The 19,931-nt window shown below is 41.8% G+C and overlaps 1 protein-coding gene across 4 annotated transcripts in view; it reads left to right on the forward strand.

Annotated features, from left to right (window-relative positions):
* Positions 1 to 19,931, forward strand: part of AFF1 (ALF transcription elongation factor 1) — a 201,145-nt gene that overhangs the window by 71,463 nt on the left and 109,751 nt on the right. Inside the window, exon 1 of one of the 4 annotated variants that reach the window (XM_035709571.2) lies at positions 1,698 to 2,180. The exons of the other annotated variants lie outside the window; for them this stretch is intronic. Within the exon in view, the coding sequence (XP_035565464.2) occupies positions 2,164 to 2,180 (17 nt within the window). The 5' untranslated portion in view covers positions 1,698 to 2,163. Of the gene's footprint in view, positions 1 to 1,697; positions 2,181 to 19,931 lie in introns of those variants that run through there. 4 annotated transcript variants of the gene reach the window in all.

Below are 19,931 nucleotides of genomic sequence, written 5' to 3' on the forward strand. Positions count from 1 at the left end.
GAAGGCAAAATGGAATCATTCTGGGCGATGAATGAGTCTTCCTCCATTCTCATTGGAAAAGTCTTTTCATGATTCGGGAAGCTATTAAGCTCACAGTGGCAGATGTAAAAGTTTCCCAAAATGCTTGAAAGCTCAAATTTTATCATTGGCAATAGGTAACTGTCAGTTGTTTTCCCTGAGGAAACAGACTCACTTTGTGCATTTTTGAGAAAATGCCTGCCAAAAACCCAAGTTGGAATGATCACAGTTCCTCAATTGTGCTTTCGTGTAAAAATGGCAGTCTATGAAAAAAACAGCTGGTTTAGCTCACAACTCGATTACACAAGTGCTTTTCTTCTAGACTATTGTACTTTGCAGGAGCAGGGTGCTCATGTGCACATTTTGTCACAAAGAACATCCAAAAGACCTCTACTCGAGGCCTTGTTGAGATTTAACAAAAGTAATTCCTGCTGCTTGCTTCATTAAGGACATCGGGAAAGGACACTTGTTTTAACTGCTCTGTGTGGTGGTGCAGAAGTCAGTACTGCTTAGTCCCTCCCGTTTGCTGCCACTGCCTCCGTCAGTGCTAAGGCAGTCACCCCACGATTGCTTTTGCACCCAGAAGTGCAAATGTCAGCACAGTTGAAAATGACAGATAATGTCTTTGTGTCAACCTAAAAATAGTTTTGACCTCGGAGAAGTTCTTGGGGCCTCCTGCAGTCTACTGATCACACTTGGAGAACCGCGCATAGAGATGCATTGGGGCCTTCCTCCCAGCACTGTTTTTCATGCCAGAAGTCACACATGTCTGTATTCCATGGCTCGCTAGTAATAAGTCTGGAGGATGCCTTTGTGAGGTGGACAGCGCTGTAACGATTCAAGGTAGAATTGATGAGTCTACTGGGCAGGCATTCATTTAAGAGTTTTTCAGTTCCCACAGTGTGCTGCTGTCTACCCCCCCCCCCCCCCCCCCCCCCCCCCCGAGCTACTGGAGCGCAGCCTCCCTCCATCTCTGCCCACCTAAGGTTTTCCTTCCTTCCCCGGTCCTCTGTCCTCTTAGTGTAGGACCCGTTTTCATCTGTACTTCTCGCACAGTGTTTGTATACCGTGTTGCTGGTTTGCATCCTCGATGATTTGGGTTTTAAAGTGCCGGCCCCCAAAATGAGTTACTGTTTACTCTGTCATCAGTATGTCGTCCAAAAAAGGGAAGGGCGTTTTGTAAACGTTTTTTTTTTGTTTGTTTGTTTTTGTTTTTGTTTTTTCCAATGTCATGAAATCAAAACTGAAAGTGAACGGAGTAAAACGAGAAAGAGCGCGTTGGCCGCACGTTTCCTGGCCGCACGCATCGGAACGGCCCAAAGGAGCGGCCGCGGCGTGCTGCTGTGGTTTCCGCTCCTTGCTCGCGGCAGCCTCTAGGGCCCGGTTATTCCACCCAGATTCCGATCGGGGCTGAGTTCCGAGCGCCCGGGGACTGGGTGTTCCCGCGGGGTGTTTGTACGTTGTTAAAACCTGGCAGGAGCGCGCTCGCCGGGGGCCTGCGGGCGGGGCTGGGCGGACGGACGGGCGGACGGGCGGACGGGCGGACGGACGGGCGGGCGGACGGGCGGGCGGACGGGCGGGCGGACGGGGCTGCGTCGGCGCTCGGCGAGGTGCCCCCGCCCGGCGCAGCCTCCGGCTCGGGCCCGCGGAGCGCCGTGCCCATTTAAGGAGGCGGACCGTACCACCAGAACTTTCCTGGCAGGGGGTACTCCGACGAACTCGGACAACTTCCAGCGAGCCAGGAGACCGTCTCGGGTCTCCGCGAGCCGCGGCGCGGGTCCCCGTGCGGCTCAGGGGTTGCCGAGCGCCGCGGGGCCGGGGGCGCGGGCGGCTTGGGTTTCCGGGCTCCTGCGGGGCCGCGCTGGGGGCTCTGGCTTGCTCCGAGTCCGGACGCGCCGTTCCCCGAGCCGGTCCGAAGTGCAGCGGGCCCGCAGAGGCCCCAGTGCCCGGATGTCCCCCGGGCTGGTGCGAGCCCGGCCGGCCGGAGCCCGAGGCTGCCCGAGCAGGTAGTCCCGGAGCGTGGCGAGTCGTGCTGCGGAGGCGGCCCCCGCCCGGCGCCGGCCGATGGTGAGCGCGGCGCTGGCCGCAGGGCCGCGGGTCGGGGGCTCCGATGGACGCAGGTCCCTGAGCTCTGCGGACTGAACGATGGCAGCCCAGTCCAGGTGAGCCGGCGCCGACGGGAACTTCTTAAGCTGGTGGCTGGGGGAGTTGAAGGTTGCGGGCAGGGGGGCGGGGGGGGAGGTTGGGTGCCGCGAGGGAGACCGGCAGGAAGCAGCTTTGTCATTGCCCTCATCGTTGCGGGTGCCGCGGTTCGGTACTTACCGTCAGATTAAAAAAAAAAAGAAAAAAAAAAAAACCAGTTGGGAGAGAGCACACTGGACAATTCCTGCAGCGTGGAGGAGAGACGGGGAGTTCGAAGTTAAATGTCTCCCGTCTTCCAGAATAATTGGTTGTTTTCGTGGAAATTGAGTTGTTTTTGACTTGTCTGCCTTTGCCCGGAATTTGCATTTTGTTTCTTTGTGCACCTCCCGTGGGTTCTCCTGAGTTGTCTGGGGGATGGGGGTGGGGGGTGGGGGTGGGGGGTGGTTGGCGGCTACTGTTTTGATCGGAATTTTAGAAAGCAGTTGATGTAAAAGCAGCTCGCCTTGGAGAAGGTGGTTGAGAATTTCGGCTGGTGAGTGATCGAGAATTTTAACGGCTAACATGTAGGATTCCACCTAAAACGGCGCAGCGTGCGAGAATCTGCTGAGTAGGCAAAGACCGGGAATGTACCGGGGGGGGGGGGGGGGGGGTAATGAAGTGCAGTTGCTGTCAGAGGAACGCTGTTGTAAGGACCTCGGGCCCTGACTTTTCACGGTCGGTTCCTTTTCTTGTAACGAGGGTTAAGGACCGATGACAAGGCATCAGTGATCCTTACACGACCCAGACTGTTGAGTGTGAGTTCATTTTAGTTGTGGCAGCAGGTTGGTGCTGAGGGCAACTTAGAGTTACATTTAAGAGTTCTTTCATAACTTTCACTAAAAAAGCAGTTTGGTGTCAAATATTTAAAGTAGGAGGGCCCTTGGGGTTGATAGTTGATGTAGTTTAGGGATTTGGGGGTGTCTTAGAAGGCTAAGAACGTTTCAGGTCTGAAAACCCAGGTGTACCCCTGAAAGAAAGATGCTCAAATACTGAAGTGTGGGCTATATAAAATTCAAGATTTTTTTCCTAAGAGGATTTTCTAGGAAGAGAACTATTTCATGTAGAAATAGTTCTGCCTCTTGTGTGCTGTCTGCTTTATATATTTAATCCTCTGAACTCAGTGGTTTATCTCCTGCCCCATGTTCTTGGTTGTTCTAAAAAAAAAGGGGGGGGGGGAGGGGGGTTCTTAACTTGAAACCACATAGTAGGAAAACTTGGATGGATGAGAAGCAAAAGTTGCATCTTTTTTGGCTAACCTCTAATGAAACTTAACTGCCAAGGGTGGGGGTGGGGTGGGGTGTCTGTGGAATAAAGCCTTAGATTAAGATACCTTGGTCTAAGAAATTAAATACCCAACAGAACTCAATAATATGGAGCTGGGATTTGAACTCAGGTGCAAGTGATTTCAATGCCTCGGCTCTTAAACTAATTAAGAATAAGATGAGATAATAGCTAATTGGTCACTGCATGCAGTGTGCCAGGCACAGCTACTTTAATTGGATTATCTCTTTGATTCTTCTCAGTCACTTAAATAGGTAAGTACTATTACTTTTCATGTTTAGTTAAAGAAACTGAGGCCCAGCCAGCCTGTTTCTTGCCTGAGGTCACATAGTAGAGCAATGCCTGACTCCTGAGCTGCTCTGCAGCATTTCCTTACTTCCAGACTTCCTCTTTAATCTTGAGGTGAGATGTGAAAAGGGAACTGCAGAGCCTCACTATAAGTGTACAAAAAGCAATTTCTGCTAAAAGTGCTTTGCTATAAAATGGAAAAATTTGAATTACCTGTGTGGTAGTGCAACTTGCTAGTAATTGAAATAGGTCTGTGTATATTCTGCTCTTCTAACCTGGCCTTCAGACATGCCCTTGAACTAGGAACAAAGCCATGATGTCTGTTGTTTTCCTAGCTTGCATAATGGGAGTAGATCTCACAAGTTGTAAATATTCACTTTCTCCAGTTACATCTCATCTGGTCTGTGGTCTGTACTCATTTAGACATTGTATTTTGTGGGACAGTAGGTAATCTTTGAGATCTAAGAAGAATTCATATATTTTTGGATTTCAAGGAAACCTCAAGCTGGGTCAGATTGTTCAGAGTAGTGCTAAGAGAAACAGAACCATCACCTCTGATTTATAATCTAGGGTAGTAAAATCTTGCCCATGTGCCACTGCAGTATCTATTTTCTCTTGGAACAATTAGTCTGAATTGGTAGACTCATTGACCCTCAATTCATAGCTCGATTTGTTCTAACCACAGTTGTTTCATTGTGCACTACCTAAAATAATTTGACTTTTTTTTTTTTTTTTTTTTTGGTGGAAGAGGTAGATGAGAACTTAGAATGAAATTTGTGGCACTGATAGTGAATACATGAGATGGCCATGGCACTTTTCTCTCATTATTTGACATTGCTGTAAGGGAATATTCTTCATTTGAAACTTATGGTTGGGATATGACTAATTTTTCTTTTTCTTTTCTTTTCAAGATTTTATTTATTCATGAGAGACACAGAGAGGCAGAGAGACACAGGCAGAGGGAGAAGCAGGTTCCATGTTGGGGAGCCTGATGCAGGACTCATCCCAGGACCCTGGGGTCACGCCCTGAGCCCAAGGCAGATTCTCAACCACGGAGCCACCCAGGCGTCCCATGACTAATTTTTCATGTGAAGAGACTAGGCGGTGTGTTCCTTTTCTACAGTCAGCTCCTTAAGACAAGATGTTATCTCACATTTTTAGCATCTCCTGCATAGGCTGGAAGTATTTTGAATGAGAGGTTCTACCTAAGTATTTCTTAGCTTGTGAACCTTTATAAATTGAAGCTGACCAGTTCTCTCCCACATTTTAAAACCTAAAAGTAGGAAGTTGATTATTTTGCAGTTGGGTTTTTTTTCCCCCTTCCCAGAAGTGGTAGACATCTGCCTATGTTTTACTTATTTATTATTATTTTTTAATTTTTAGATAAGATTTTATTTATTTGACAGAAGGAGGGAGGGAAGGAGGGAGGGAGGGAGGGAAGGAGGGAGAACCAGTCTCCCGCTGAGCAGGGAACCCAACATGCGGCTCCATCCCAGGACTCCAGGACCGAGACCTGAGCCAAAGGCAGACACTTAACCGACTGAGCCACCCGGGCACACAAGTTGCCTATGTTTTAAAAACTATATTTTGGGTCATTATTTTGAAAGCACTTAGTATTTGGTTTGAGTTTTCTTTTTTTTAATATGTTTTTTTTTAATATGTTTTTTTTTTTTTTTTAATATTTATTTATACATGAGAGACACAGACTGAGAGAGAGAGGCAGAGACACAGGCAGAGGGAGAAGCAGGCTCCATGCAGGGAGCCCGATGCAGGACTTGATCCCAGGACTCCAGGATCACACCCTGGACCGAAGGCAGCCACTAAACCGCTGAGCCACCCAGGGATCCCCTGGTTTGAGTTTTCGAGTTGTGGAGAAAGGCAGTCACTTAGAAATGCAGTATCAGTTAAAGCAGGACATACCTATACTATGCCTCAGCTCTCAGATTAGTGTGTGCTTTCTTTGGAACCTATAAGCACAACAGATAACATTGACGACTTTTTGATGGGAGTTTTAACACACTTAACTTTCTTTAATGTGAAATAGTTAACAGATTGTGGCTTTAGTTTCCAAATTCTCATCTAAGGCACAGAATACCTTATAAAAATATACAATCTGGCATGCCCTCTTTTGAAGGTGGCAAGCCTTTGAATGGGTAGGAATGGGTATAGAATCTTAATAATAGTTTGTAGATTTATACTTTTCTGTGAGGATTAGCTTGCTTTATATTGAAGAGTGTGTTCATGGATAAAACAGAAAGGAGGGCTTTGTCTGGTTCATCTCTGCTTCTCCCCCTACGCCCCCAGTTGAAGCAATCCTTGAATTCTAGAAAGGTATACATACCTTCAACTACTGCCAGGGATTAACCAGTTTTAAAATGCACCTTGTGCTCTTGGAGAAGCCCTGCCCCTCCTCCACCCCCCACCCCCAGGAGGAAGGGGGGAGTGGGGGAGTTAAAATTCTGTTGGAGAGTAGCATCTGGTGGCTGAACACATCTCAGAAGAAAGCACTTTCAGACAAATTGCAAAAGGAAATTAGGTTTAGTTAGTTCTGCCACAGCGTTTTTGTTTGAATTTGACTGAAGTTAATGTTAATGACGTTTAAAAAATAATAATAAAGCAAAGTCAGATTGTTCCCAAGATAATTATGAAGCCGGTTTTTGGTGGATCTCTTTGGTGAGGGAAATTTTTCCATTGCGAAAAGCATTGCTCTTAAACTGGTATAGAACCAGTTTTGCTCTGTCCTCTTCCCTCCTGATTTGTGAGCTACTGATTACCTTGGAAGAAAATTCATGAAAGCAGAGAAACTCTGGTTAAATGTGAGCAGATATCAAAGAAGAATGCTATGGTATTTTGGAAAGTGCGGTTCAAGGAAGTAATTTCAAGAGGGAAATAATTTATGCAGTATTTTGACCTAGTGAATATCTTCATTTTTTCCCTTATGACGCCACTGTAAACAGTGTCCTTGACAGAAGAGAAACAGACAGGTCTCTTAAGTGATTTCCTTCTAGTTCATCCTGAGAGCCAGCTGAGCTTCCTGACTCAGACTACAGCTTCTTCCAAGATAAAGAAGGAGAATTGAGTCATTTTTTTTCAGTCAGCTGGTTGATGGGGATGTTCTTTGGCAACTTTAACTCAAGTGATCTCTCAAAAGATTTAGGGGATTCTGTACGAGAGCATGAAAAGGTATTCAATTGCTGCTTCTGTATTCTTTTAAAAATGGAATTTAGTGAACACTGCATTTAAGCAATTTAAATTTCACATATTCTCCGTAAAGAAAAATGTTATCTTAATCAGGGATAAGAGGGAAATCTCATTTTGGTACTGTCGTTTGTGTTGAGCATTCAAATTTATATATTACCTAATATCTGTGAAGTGGAGGAAGTAAGAAGCCAATTATCTTCATCACTGCTTTGAGATATAACACACAATTTGATTGCTTCTAAATATATAGACTTCCGGGCAGTGCGGGAGGCTCAGCAGTTTAGCGCCACCTTCAGCCTGAGGCCTGATCCTGGAGTCCCGGATGGAGTCCCACGTCAGGCTCCCCACATGGAGCCTGCTTCTCCCCCTGCCTGTGTCTTGGCCTCTCTCTGTCTCTCTCTGTCTCTAATGAATAAATAAATTCTTTTACAAAAATAAATATATAAACTTAGTTTTCTATTAGGAATTTTCTCTATTTTGTTTTCCAAGATTGGCAAATAAACCTAATTCCAAAAATCTGTCTTTTAAAAAGGAAAGTCCTGTATGTGAGTTGTAGTAAGAACTACAGTGATGGTGTATTTTGATTTTCCCTCAGTACTAGTTGGAGATTCAGCCTACATCTTTAGGACAAAGTTTCTTGGCTCAGAAGTACAAACATAACATGCTTGGATATCATAATCTCTGTTGTGGTTCAGTTACATTTTATTGGTATAGGGTGTGTGCATAACTTTTACAGCAGCTTAAATGATTCTTATTTTACGTAAGTGAAAAAAATTGAGGGGAGAGCTAAAACTAGTATTTTTAGCTCTGCTTCAGGTTGTTTATTATAAATATACATGTATTCATTTGCTCAGAATAATACAGCAGATAGAATGCACAGTAATGTTTTGTTCAAATATAAATGTGTCAGGTGGAGCTTAGCTTTAGGCCTCAAGGGGAGAAATAAGACAGCTTTTAGTGTTAATGCCCAGAGTCCCTAAGTAAAAATTAAATTCAGAACCATCCCAAGTTCTGACTTTTTTGTGTCTTGGCAGTGATCAGTGTTGAGAATCTTTCCCCTGTGCAAACTTTCCCCTACCTATCCACAGTGAGTTAAAGCTTAACCTGATGGCCACAAAGCTAGCAGACTTAATATCCTGGAAGTCTTGTTTTCTGGTGGTGAACGTTTGTTTTCTTGTTATGGTTTATTGGCTTTGTTTTTAATTTAACCAGATTGAACTATCAGATTCTTAAGGCTGTTACTCAAGCAGTAATTTGATGTCAGGTTTAATATCTTAAGGGGAATCCCAGGAGCAACATCTTGTCAAAAAATAACTGAAGTCAACTGAAGTGGAATATATATTGTATTTCGATTGATACCTAAGTGGCCTTTACCATGGATTTAGGTATTATATCTCTAAAGGGCACCCACAGTTTGACCACACTCTAAAAGTACCAAGAATTATTGTTTCTCCATAATGGCTCATATGATGATGAATACTTAGAGACTTGTGGGCCACATGATCCTTGGCTTGGGTGGGCTGGAGAGAGTTAAGGATGTAACTTTTTAGTTACTGACTTGCCTGTATTTTACCCCAAATGATCTTGCCTTTATTTTCAGTATTGCTTACTGCTGGATTGTCAGACAAATAATATTTTAGGTGCAATGTAGTCCTATTAAGTTCAAGGTTCTCAAACTTGACTAGACACTAGAAGTGCTTGCCAAGGTGCTGGTTCTACTCTGCCCGACCCCCCGCACCCCCACCGGGTGGAGCTTGGGTGGAGCCCTGCTGGCTCTGAGGTCAGAGGCCCATCCTACTACTCTTTGTGTAATGGAGTCTGTGTGTGAGAGATACATAAAGTATATCATGCAATGCAGTTACATTTTGACTTAATATACTCATATATACACATGTCCTCCTTCCCCCATTGAAATAGACGAGAGGTTGTTAGAAGAATTAATCTCCATCTCTATAAATTCATGTATCGGTTACAGACTGTAATTGAAGTGTCCATATGCACTTAAATTTAAAAAATAAACAGAAGGTACCAAGAAGTAGTGCCCAAGTTTGATCATGCAGCACTTTCCTACAAATTGTTTCTTCTCAAGGACCTGGATATTTAATTTACCCTTTCCTGTCCACTCTGGGCTCCCTCCCAAAACAACAAACTCACACTCTACCAGGCATCCCCCAGTTTATCAGGTGGCAGATGTTTTTGTTCCCAGGGGAAAAGTTAGAACTGTGAATTGGTCAGTTATATCCAAACTCTGAAACTGAAAGGTGGTGGTGGTGGTGATTTTTTTTTTTTTTTTAAACAAAACATTGTCTATGTCTACTGTTGTTGAACAAATAGTGTTCAACAAAAATTTTAAATGGGCCTCCTACTGGGAAGTAAATGTTCAAATTATAGCAGATGTCAGTTCCTGTAACAAATTCAGGAAACACTTTCTGGTATGTGGGTGTTGTAACTCTTCAGTTCTTGGAACTTTCCTTCAGGAAACTGTCCTGTCAAAAGCAGAGCAGTTGATAAAATATGTAGCACAATTCACAAGTGGTGTCCTGCAGTGTAATTAAATTTTGATTTGGTGCATATGTTTTTGTGGTCATGCTAGAGCCGAGACTATCACGTGACTTTCATCCTGGACAGTGTGCATCTGGACAACTTGTTAAATGATTCCCTTACTCTTGTCGCCTTAAAAATGCAGGTGTACCTGATTTACTCTGGATATGAATTTGTGGAAAGTGGTATAAAATTAACCAGTTCCCATTGTTTTTGTGTAAAAGAATGAAACCTGTTTTCCTAGTTTTGGCAGAAATTCCATATTTTTGTCTCTTGATTAATATTTTACAGTAGACATTTCTAAGATGGCCTATCTAGTAAGTTGGTAGCTTGAGCTGCTGTGAGCCCATGATATTAGGATGTGTGTGTGCATGTTTTAAAGGAAAACAGAACCTCTTAAGTTAATATGCTGAATTTTAAATACTTTAAAAAGTTGTTAAAAGGGATATTTATTGGTACAAAATTCTGGACAGTAACACATAGCTAACTTTTTCAAGTAACGTTGATCTGTATTCTGTTTTTCTGTAATTTTATAGTCTGTGTATCTTCCTTCCCCACTCACTTCCCTTTTAGAGTTAAACCATACTTGCCCTAACTCTCCATTTTAAAAAGCTATGTAAATATAAACTTTGTACCACAGGAAAGAAATTAGGCAGCCACATTTACTGACATTAGCACAGTAAAAAGATACAGTGGAATCCAGTGGGTTATATTTGTTTGCAAAATCAGTTTTTAGCTGAAAACGTGGGAAGGATAAAGAGATGAATGTTGTCTCCTTGTCAGGTCTCTTGGTTTTAGTAAAATTCGGAATAACTGATTAACCATAGTTTTTTGTTTTTAAGTGGGAACTGTGCCCAGAAACAAAAAGCCCTAGATGATTGGGAGTTAAAAAAAGATTGAGTTTGATAATTTTTATCATTTTGCTAATAGTGTGGGGTTTTTGTTTTAAACCTCACGACAGGTGCCTTATTCTTACAAACAGCTTCATATTTTTATTTTAACAGGCATGTTTTTCTAAGGATAAAGTGAAAATCATTAGATTTACTTAATGCGGACTTTAATTTGTAGGCTTTGAAAAGATCATGACAGTGCTCATGATAAGCCTGGAATAAAACTTGGCTTCTTCTCGAGGTCACTCATATTCTGGGGGTACCTCCAGGAGTTGGTTATTATCTATTATGTTAAAGAGTAAAGTAGAAATTTTACTCCTATGTGGTCTTTTGGTAGTGTGGTAAATGACTTTTTTTTTTTTTTTTTTTTTTGGCAGGAGGGGTGGGAATAGCTTGCTTTAATCAGTATACATTCACTATCACTCCGATCTTTTATCTCTTGTTACTTCTCATTTTATGATTTTTTTTTAGCTCAAGTTTTTTCTTTATAACTTTGAGGTATATTTTACATATCATAAGAGTTACCCATTTCAGGTGTACAATTCAATTATTTTTATTTTACTGAGTCATACAACCATCACTAGATCATTTTTAGGGCATCTTATCTCTCCAGTAAGATCCCTTAGTCCATTTATAGGTAATGCCTGTTCCTAGCTCCATGTGTGTAATTTTGGCTTTTTGTGGATGGATATTTCACATACATGGAATCTTTTGATTTCTTGCATCTGGCTTTTTTTCACTTGCATAATTTTTTTGACGTACATCTATGGCATAGCATGTGTTAGTTTTGCCTTGTATTCTGCTGTCTGAATGTGATAAACCGGTTTTGTGTGTGTGTGTTCATGTTCATGGGTAGGGGTGTCTATTATTATGAATAATGTTTCTATGAACATTTGCATGTAAGTCTTTATTTAGATCTACATTTTCCTTTTGCTAGGTTGGAGACCTAAGGATGAGATTGCTGGGTCCTAGGGTAGTTTGATGATGCCTTACTTTTTGAGAAACCACTAAACTATTTTCAGACTGTATGTCCACCCTAGCCTATGTTTAAACTGATCTAATTCAGTCAATGTTTTGCAAGTTATTTTGCTATCTTTAGAGTCAGTTGGGCTGTGGAACTGGTGGTTTTGAGATCTGGTCAATTTTGCATTTGATTATTAAAAGTGATGTTTTAAATACATATGGCTTAAAAACACAACTGTTTTTCTGTAGAAAGTACTTTATAGTATTTCTAAAATTGGGCTTTTTGACAAATTTATATTAAGGAATATTTAAAGAAAACCAAATTAACATCTAAGGAGCACCTGGGTGGCTCAGTCAGTTAAGTGTCTGCCTTTGGCTCAGGTCGTGATCCTGGAGGCCTGGGCTCAAGTCCTCCATGGGATGGAGCCCTGCGTCTGGCTCCCTGCTCACTGGGGAGACAGCTTCTCCCTCTGACCCTCCTTCCTGTTGTGCTCTCTCCCTCTCTCTCAAATAAATAAATCTTAAAAAAAAAAAAAAAAAAAAAAAAAACCTTTTAAAGTATCCATGTATGTTTTGCCAAAGTAGGAAGTGAATCTTCCAATACATAACTCATAAACCCTGCAAATAGCAATAAATATAAATATAAATATATTATATATATCCTTTATTTCAGAAGTGTAAAATAGCCCTGGAAATTGTCATTTAAATGTGTTGTGTTTTGTTTTAATGAAAGTGTTCAGGCAAAAATTAGCTGTTCCCATTCACTGCAGTCTTGAATGCAAAGATACGTTATCTAAGTGGAGCTTCTGGAAATTATCTTTAAAATTTGAGTCCTGCTGGGAGAAGGTGGTGACCATATGCCCTCAATCGGTGGTGTGTTCCAAACTTCAGGAAAAGATAGATCTATTTTATGAACAAAAATACTCATGAAGTGCTCTGAAATTGTCTTTAGATGTATGTGTGATGGTAGTTAAAGTGAATCATCTTTTCAGCACTCCTGCTGCTATTCTGTTAGAGAGCTCTGAGGCCCTGGTTAGCTATCTCCTGCATGGATACCTTTAATGAGTCTGCCCAGTATGCCTTCAGCTTTGGAGCCTTAGAACGTTATGGCATGTTATTGGCATTCACTGCTTCTCGGTATTAATTTACCTTCTTAAAGATTATATCAGCATTAATAGCTTTATGACTGTGGCCAATTCACATACACAAGCAGCACTTTTAATATTTTTCATATCATGTATCGATGAACACCTCATTGCTTACTGAGAGCCAGCCACAGTGTGTACAGGGCTCTAAGCTGGTTCAGACAGATATATCTGCCTCCCCACATGAAGAGGAGCTCATAGTTGATAGGAAGTAGGGGGTGGAGGAGGGAAAATAAGCAAACAGCCTGGCCAATGAAACAATTGCAAACTTTTAAAGCACTGTGACAAAAGACAGGGTGTCTGGTGTTGTGACAGAATAATGGAGTGTGGAACTTGGTCTCCTGGCAGCCACAAGAACCTCTGACAAAATTGACCTGAAGTGGAGAAAAAGCAGGTCATGATATATGTTAGAACTAACTGCTCTTTCAGAATATACATAGAAATAAGTGATGGTAGTACTGGAAAGGATGGCATTTTTAAACAGGGCAGGGATCCCTGGGTGGCGCAGCGGTTTGGCGCCTGCCTTTGGCCCAGGGCGCGATCCTGGAGACCCGGGATTGAATCCCACGTCGGGCTCCCGGTGCATGGAGCCTGCTTCTCCCTCTGCCTGTGTCTCAGCCTCTCTCCTCTCTCTGTGTGACTATCATAAATAAATAAAAATTTAAAAATAAATAAATAAATAAATAAACAGGGCAGGGATCCCTGGGTGGCGCAGCGGTTTGGCGCCTGCCTTTGGCCCAGGGCGCGATCCTGGAGACCCGGGATAGGGTCCCACGTCGGGCTCCCGGAGCATGGAGCCTGCTTCTCCCTCTGCCTGTGTCTCTGCCTCTCTCTCTCCCTCTCAATCTCTATCATTAAAAAATAAATAAATAAAATAAATAAACAAACAAACAGGGCAAATATGGTTTTAGGAAATACTGTCCTGAGGCAGTTTCGTTTCTTTTCTTTCTTTTTTCTTTGGTAAAGATTTTATTCATTTTTTTTTTTTTTTAAGATTTATTTATTCATGAGAGGGAGAGAGAGAGGCAGAGACACAGGCAGAGGGAGAAGCAGGCTCCATGCCGGGAGCCTGATGTGGGACTGGATCCTGGGTCTGCAGGATCACACCCTGGGCTGAAGGCAGGCGCTAAACTGCTGAGCGCCCCGGGCTGCCCAGATTTTATTCATTTGTTCATGAGAAACACATAGAGAGGCAGAGACACAGGCAGGGAGGGAAGCAGGCTCAATGCAGGGAGCCCGATGTGGGACTTGATCCCAGGACCATGGGATCACACCCTGAGCTGAAGGCAGGCGCCCAACCGCTGAGCCACCCAGGCATCCCCATGTGGCAGTTTCTTGAAATAGAATTAATCCACAAAAATAATTTTTATCAAAAGTCAGCTCTGGGTTTTTTGTTTTTTTTTTTAATGAAGGCAAAATGAGTTCCATAGCAAATTGTATTTTTAAAATAGGGATTATATTTTCTAAGACTTTGCCTTAATTGGTGCATAAATATAAACAAGTTAAACATGTGGGAAAGAAATTTGAGAGTACGTTTTTCTTAGTTTGGAAAGCCATCAAATAAAGATTGTGATAAAATTAGGGAAGTCCCAGCTTAGTGAGTCCGGTCATAAGGAAGTGAAGGTTTAGACAGTAAGGAGGATATTTAGCCTGGCTATTAAATACAAAGGCTAATTTACAAAGCAACCTTTCATGCGTGTGAAAGACTGCCATACGAAGTGTGGTGAAAGATGGCCTCCACCTCTGCCAAAAACAGATCTTGGATTAATAAATTATATATGTTAAGGGTTTAAGGAAAAGAACAAACTTCTCATTGAAAATAATTAAATTGAAAACACAGTGGAAGGTGGAGCTCTTTTAGTCTATTTAGAAATAGGAAAGGGATACTCTTCTATGTTGGATATTTTAGGCAGTAGCAGATAGCTTAGGGTACCTTTTTCTCAAGGGATTCTGTGGCTTCTTGAAAAAAATGTGATCACAACAAACTACTATAGGAACTGAAAGTTCTTACCTCTGCATGCATCACAGCTATTTCTGATTATATAAAGTTACCTCAGGGATCCTGCATTCACTGTCACGTCATCTCTTGTACCTCTGTTTCATACTTCTTTTTAAATAAATATTTAGTTGTGGACCTTTTGTGGCATATGATAATTTTATGAATGTATTGTGAACATATAAAAAATGTATTTATTTTCAGGGTCCATAGTTAAATGTGGGTTTGTACATTAGACCTGTTTTACATAATTTCTATATTCATATTTTTTGTCCATTCTGTGGACTGAGAGATAAACTAAGTCTCGTACATTAATGAGCTTCGATTTCTCCTATTAATCTTCTGAAGTTTTTGCTTTATGAATATTGTTACAATGCTTTTGTTGCATAAATACTCATAATTGTTATGTCTTCATTTTAAATTGTCCGCCCGCCCTTCAAGGTATTAGTTTCTTAGGTCTACTTCCAGAAGGTTTCTTTGAGTATTGTTGATGTATTTTTTTTAAAGCTATATCTTTGTATCTTTTATCCATGTGGATTTTATTTTGGTTTGAGGAGTGAGGGTTCTGGAGCCCTCTCTTTCTCTCCCTCAAAAGTAGCCATTCTGTTCTCACTATTCAAGAGCTATTGTCAAACTCAATCACTGTGCCCTTTTAAGGTGTATTAATATGCCTAGAGCCAACCTCCCTTCTTTGACCGTGCTTTTGGAATTTTCGTGGATATTTTTCAAGACAACTTGAGTATTTTGTTTAAAAAAAATAAAAAAGCTGGTGGCCTTTTAATGGGATAACTTCCTATAAAAACCTCATCCTGTTTTTGAGAAGTATTAAAGTTTTAGACAGGATTACTGTGTTCTTTGCAGATTTTCATGGAATGGAAAAGAGTAGGTTTGAGTGCCAGGGACTCCTGAATCACTAGCCAGACACCCCTTATTTATCTTGGAGACATTTGGGAAATGTTGTTTGCCTCAGTTTCTCCAGGAGGAAATGAAAATGTACATTTGCTCTTGTCCCAAATGAATGCATTGTTAGTCTAACTCTCTAGAGTGGAATCCTATTTCCGTTAGGTGACTTACATTGGACTTTAGGCAGAGGAGGATTTTGTAGTCTCTATTTGCTGTAGAGAAGATCTTTCTTTTTCTTTAACTCTTTAAGATTTTATTTTTAAGTAATCTCCAAACCCAGTGTGGAGCTCAGACTCAAAACCTGAGATGAAGAGTTGCATGCTCCACTGACTGAGCCAGCCACATGCTTTGAGAGAATCTTACTTCCTAGCAGATTTTTTTCCATTCACTTTTCCTTGACCATAATAGATACAATTTCTGCTCTAAAATATTCTGTAGTTTGGTAAAACAAAAGCAACAATATATTAAAGTTAATTGTGATTAAAATGAAAGAGAAACATCTTCCATAATTTTCAACAACTTGACCATTTTCCTTTTGATCCTTTTCCATTTTTTCTTTACACATTAAATGTTACCACATTTTGAATCATTCTTGATATATGTTTGATAGGTGATTTATTCAATATTGAGGGGGAAAGATGAGTTAGAGATTACTTTAGGCGGTTGTGATTTTTTAGATTGTCATTTTGTCTTAAATTTGAAGAGGAACGTAAGGTCTTTTATGCTTAGAAATGCCATGCTAGGAATACATTTTTAAAAGCCAAAAGCCTCCCCTTGAATAAAGCAAGGTGTTATTTTATTTCTTTTAAGATTTTATTTATTCATGAGAGATACACAGAGAGAAGCAGGGACATAGGCAGAGGGAGAAGTAGGCTTCCCGCAGGGAGCCCCATGCGGGACTCCATCCCAGGACCCTGGAAGCATGACCTGAGCCAAAAGGCAGACGCTCAACCACAGAGCCACCCAGGTGCCCCTAGAAGTCGGAATCCTAATGCAGATTGAAATCAGGTTATTTCTCGTTGTGCTTTTAAATATTTTTTAAAAATTAGCCAATGAAAAATTGCGTTTCTTGTTTTTGCGATCTCATTTTATAAATGTTAAGGAAATAACAGGTTTTTACCAATTGTCTTTAACTGTAAATTTTAATCTAATTGTTTAAATTACCAAGAACAGAAAATTCAGATCTTATATTTTTTATAGAATTCCTTTAAAAATTGTGCCCAAACTGTAGGACAGTAAGAGCCACTGTAATTATTATTTTTTTTTTTTAAAGAGAAACATTTCTGATTTAACTCAAAAAATCATTTCTTTCACTGTTTTCATAGTTGAATTGCTGGTAAGAGTGGGTGTTACTTCAATAGATGTTGGGAATTTAAAAAGAAAGCATGCATGGTTTCCTATTTACAAACTGCTTTTTTCCAGAAATAGGTTTGGAGCACAGAAAATGTTTTGCAGAAGCAGCAATGAAAATCATGTGATGAAGGTTAGGCCCCAGGCTGAACCCAGAATGTTTCTTCACTAACGGTGCCAAAATGTCAAACATGTGGTACAGAAATGGAAAACAGTGCAATTGATTAAACAAGGCTGATGAACCATACTTGAATAAGATAGTTTGTCTTCTGCTTAAGTGGGTTCTTTTGGAGGGAGGTAAGAGACCTTTAGGTTTAATAGGAAGAAAATGTGGAAATAAAGAATTCTCCTGGTAGTATTTCTCTTGGTGAACTTTGGGTACTTTGAAGGAACAGACATGTATAATTTTGGTATATGGTAATTATCACTGACTCTCTAAGGTATCGGTTTTCACTCCCGTTGTACAGATGAAGAAACTGAGGCTCATGGAGGTTAAATGACTGATCACAGTCACAGAGCCAGAAGGTGACACTTGGCACACAGCCTCCACTAATCTACTCTAGACTTTCACATTAATGTCATCTTTGTCCTGTATACATTAATCTGTATGGTCAGTGGTCCTTGGTTTTACTAATGGAGCAAAGGGAGGATGGAGAAAATGGAGCATGATTCTGTGCGTTGTGTCTTTTAATTAAAGTGTATGAAACAGGAAGAGGGAATGAGATGAGAGTAGAGAAACATGGTATGTGTAAAATTCGTCTCAGGGTGAAGAAAGGTACAGAAGAAATGGGAGATTGGTATTTCCTAATGCCCCGCACTGGGAAGTGCCTTTTCCCCACAACTGCGTTGCCACATGGGGAATTAAGGAAACAAACAGTGCAACTGTTTGAAGTTGTGAGGTATTTGTAACTCAGGGAACTCTGTATTATTTGGAAAGGGAGATTTATGTTGCTGGAACTTCCCTGGATAAAAGATGTGAAATCCCTTGTACCCTTCATCCTCTTTCAGAATGCTGCTTGCTTATAAGAAACTCATTTTGGAGTGAAACTGACCTCCTTCTGCTTCTTCCTGTTTAGTATGAAATGTGTGCACCCCTTTGCCTCTGCTGCAGGACACCACACTTTTCATGCCACTCTTGGATTCTCCTTTTTTTTTCTTCTGGTCTCTTACCCTGCTTCATATGCTGTCAGCTCTAGGGACCGGTGTACTGTGTTTAGTATTATCTTAGTTTCTCCTTGGGGAGATGGATGGGAGGAACATATGAAAAATGGATGAGGGGAGAGCCAAGGCCTGTGCTGCTTTGCCCAGCGCTGGGACCCCAGCTGTAGATCCTTAATAATGGTGCACAGGGATTGAAGACTTAACTATTTGCTAGGCATGGGACTAAAGTCCCATAAAGTATGTATATGTACACTCGTTCACTTCATTCTTACAACAGTTCTAAACCTTTGGTACAATTAGAACTTGGAGTTTGTGACCTACCCTGTTGGCCTAAGCTTGTAGTGACAGACTCTCGAAGGTGCCTTTCACAAACGTAGCTGTTAGGAAAGATCTCCCGGGTCACTTTGCAGTGTGCTGCACTGTGGCGGTTGCGGTTTCAGTCGAGCACCAACACTATGACTTGGGGAATATTTCTCTTCTGTGCAGCAGTGCCTCTCAACACGGGGGAGGCAGGGAAAAGAGGAGGAGGTTATTTAACCCCCACCCCCCACAGGGATATTTGTCAAAGCCTAGAAACATATTTGATTGTCACAGCTGGGAAGATGCTGTGCTGCCATCACCTAAGATGCGAGCCAGGGATCCTGCTAAACATCGTACGATGCAGGGAACAGCATTCTCGGGCACAAAGGATTATTTGGTCCAAAATGTCAGTAGTGCCTGAGTTCAGAAGCCCTGCTCTGCTGCTTCCCCCTAGCTCATAGGTATGGGTATATTAGTGCTGCAGAGAACATCAGCATATTGTAATCAGACTCCATCCAGCTCAGCCATGGCTGGCCCCACGTGTTGGTTATTTAACCTGTTTGTTTAGGACACAGTGTGTGTGTGTGTGTGTGTGTGCGCGCGCGCAGGACGCTGCTGGGCACCATGTGGGTTACACAGCCCTGTAGGAAAGGAAGAAATGGAAGAAACACGTCTGAGTGTGGTGGAGGGGAAAGGATTTGTTGAAGCAGAGGGGACAAGGGGAAGGGCAAAGGCTAGGATATATACAGGCTGCAAATTTGGAGAGTGTAAACCCCGAGTGGGATAAAGAGCACTTCTGGAAGTGCATCCAGGGACATTTTCAGATTTCTCCTTTCTCACTCACCTGAGTGCTCTCAGTTTACTTTGTACTATCAGACATTAGCTCACTTAAACCTCACATTAATTTACCATTGTTACCATGATCTTTTTAAACTGGCTGACATTCAGGTTAAATGACTTGCTTAGAGGACACTGCTAGAAAGTCGTGGAGCCCAAGTTCAAACCTATCCCTAATTCCAGACACTATGCTCTTCATCAGTTTACTGTGCTGGTAGCCAGAGTGTTGCATCCTGCTGCATATTGCTCATCCTCCTCCCTGCCTTCCCCGAATTCAGCAAAGCTGCTGTAGGAGACTGACACACAGCAGTCTCCATCTGGGGACCTTGAGTGGCCTTTCGGTTGCTCCGCAGCAGGAGGTGACATACAGGGGTCAGAGGTGAGGGAGCCCATTAGCAGAGAACTAAGTCAGGCCTTTTAAGGCAGCAAGGAAAGACTTCTCAGTGACATGGGGCCTTAACATACCTAGCAGGGAAGAGGTTGATTTGCAGAAGCGTTTTGAACTAACTCAAGGGAGAAAATAGGCAGAAAGGGAGATTGGTAGGTATAAGGTAACCACCTATTGTATTACAAATTTACTTGTGTAAAATGCATGTCTAAAATCTTGGCCTTTTGTATCTTAGATATCAGATGTGACTTAAACTAGGGAAACCATAGAATCAAGCCCTTCTTAAAGACCAGGGCTTTCTTGCTTGGTAATTTTGTAGGGAAGGACTTGCAGGGAAAACACTTTGAAATATGAAGAAGGAAATGTGATTCCAGTGGTTCCTCTATAGGCATTAAATCTGTACATGAAGAAGCAGGACAAGAATTGGAGAAGATTAATTTTCTGAAACCTCACAACCAACCTGGTTCTCAAATAGGGGAAAACAGTGA

The sequence above is a fragment of the Canis lupus genome, chromosome 32, assembly GCF_003254725.2.
Source record: "Canis lupus dingo isolate Sandy chromosome 32, ASM325472v2, whole genome shotgun sequence".
Lineage (NCBI taxonomy): Eukaryota > Metazoa > Chordata > Mammalia > Carnivora > Canidae > Canis > Canis lupus.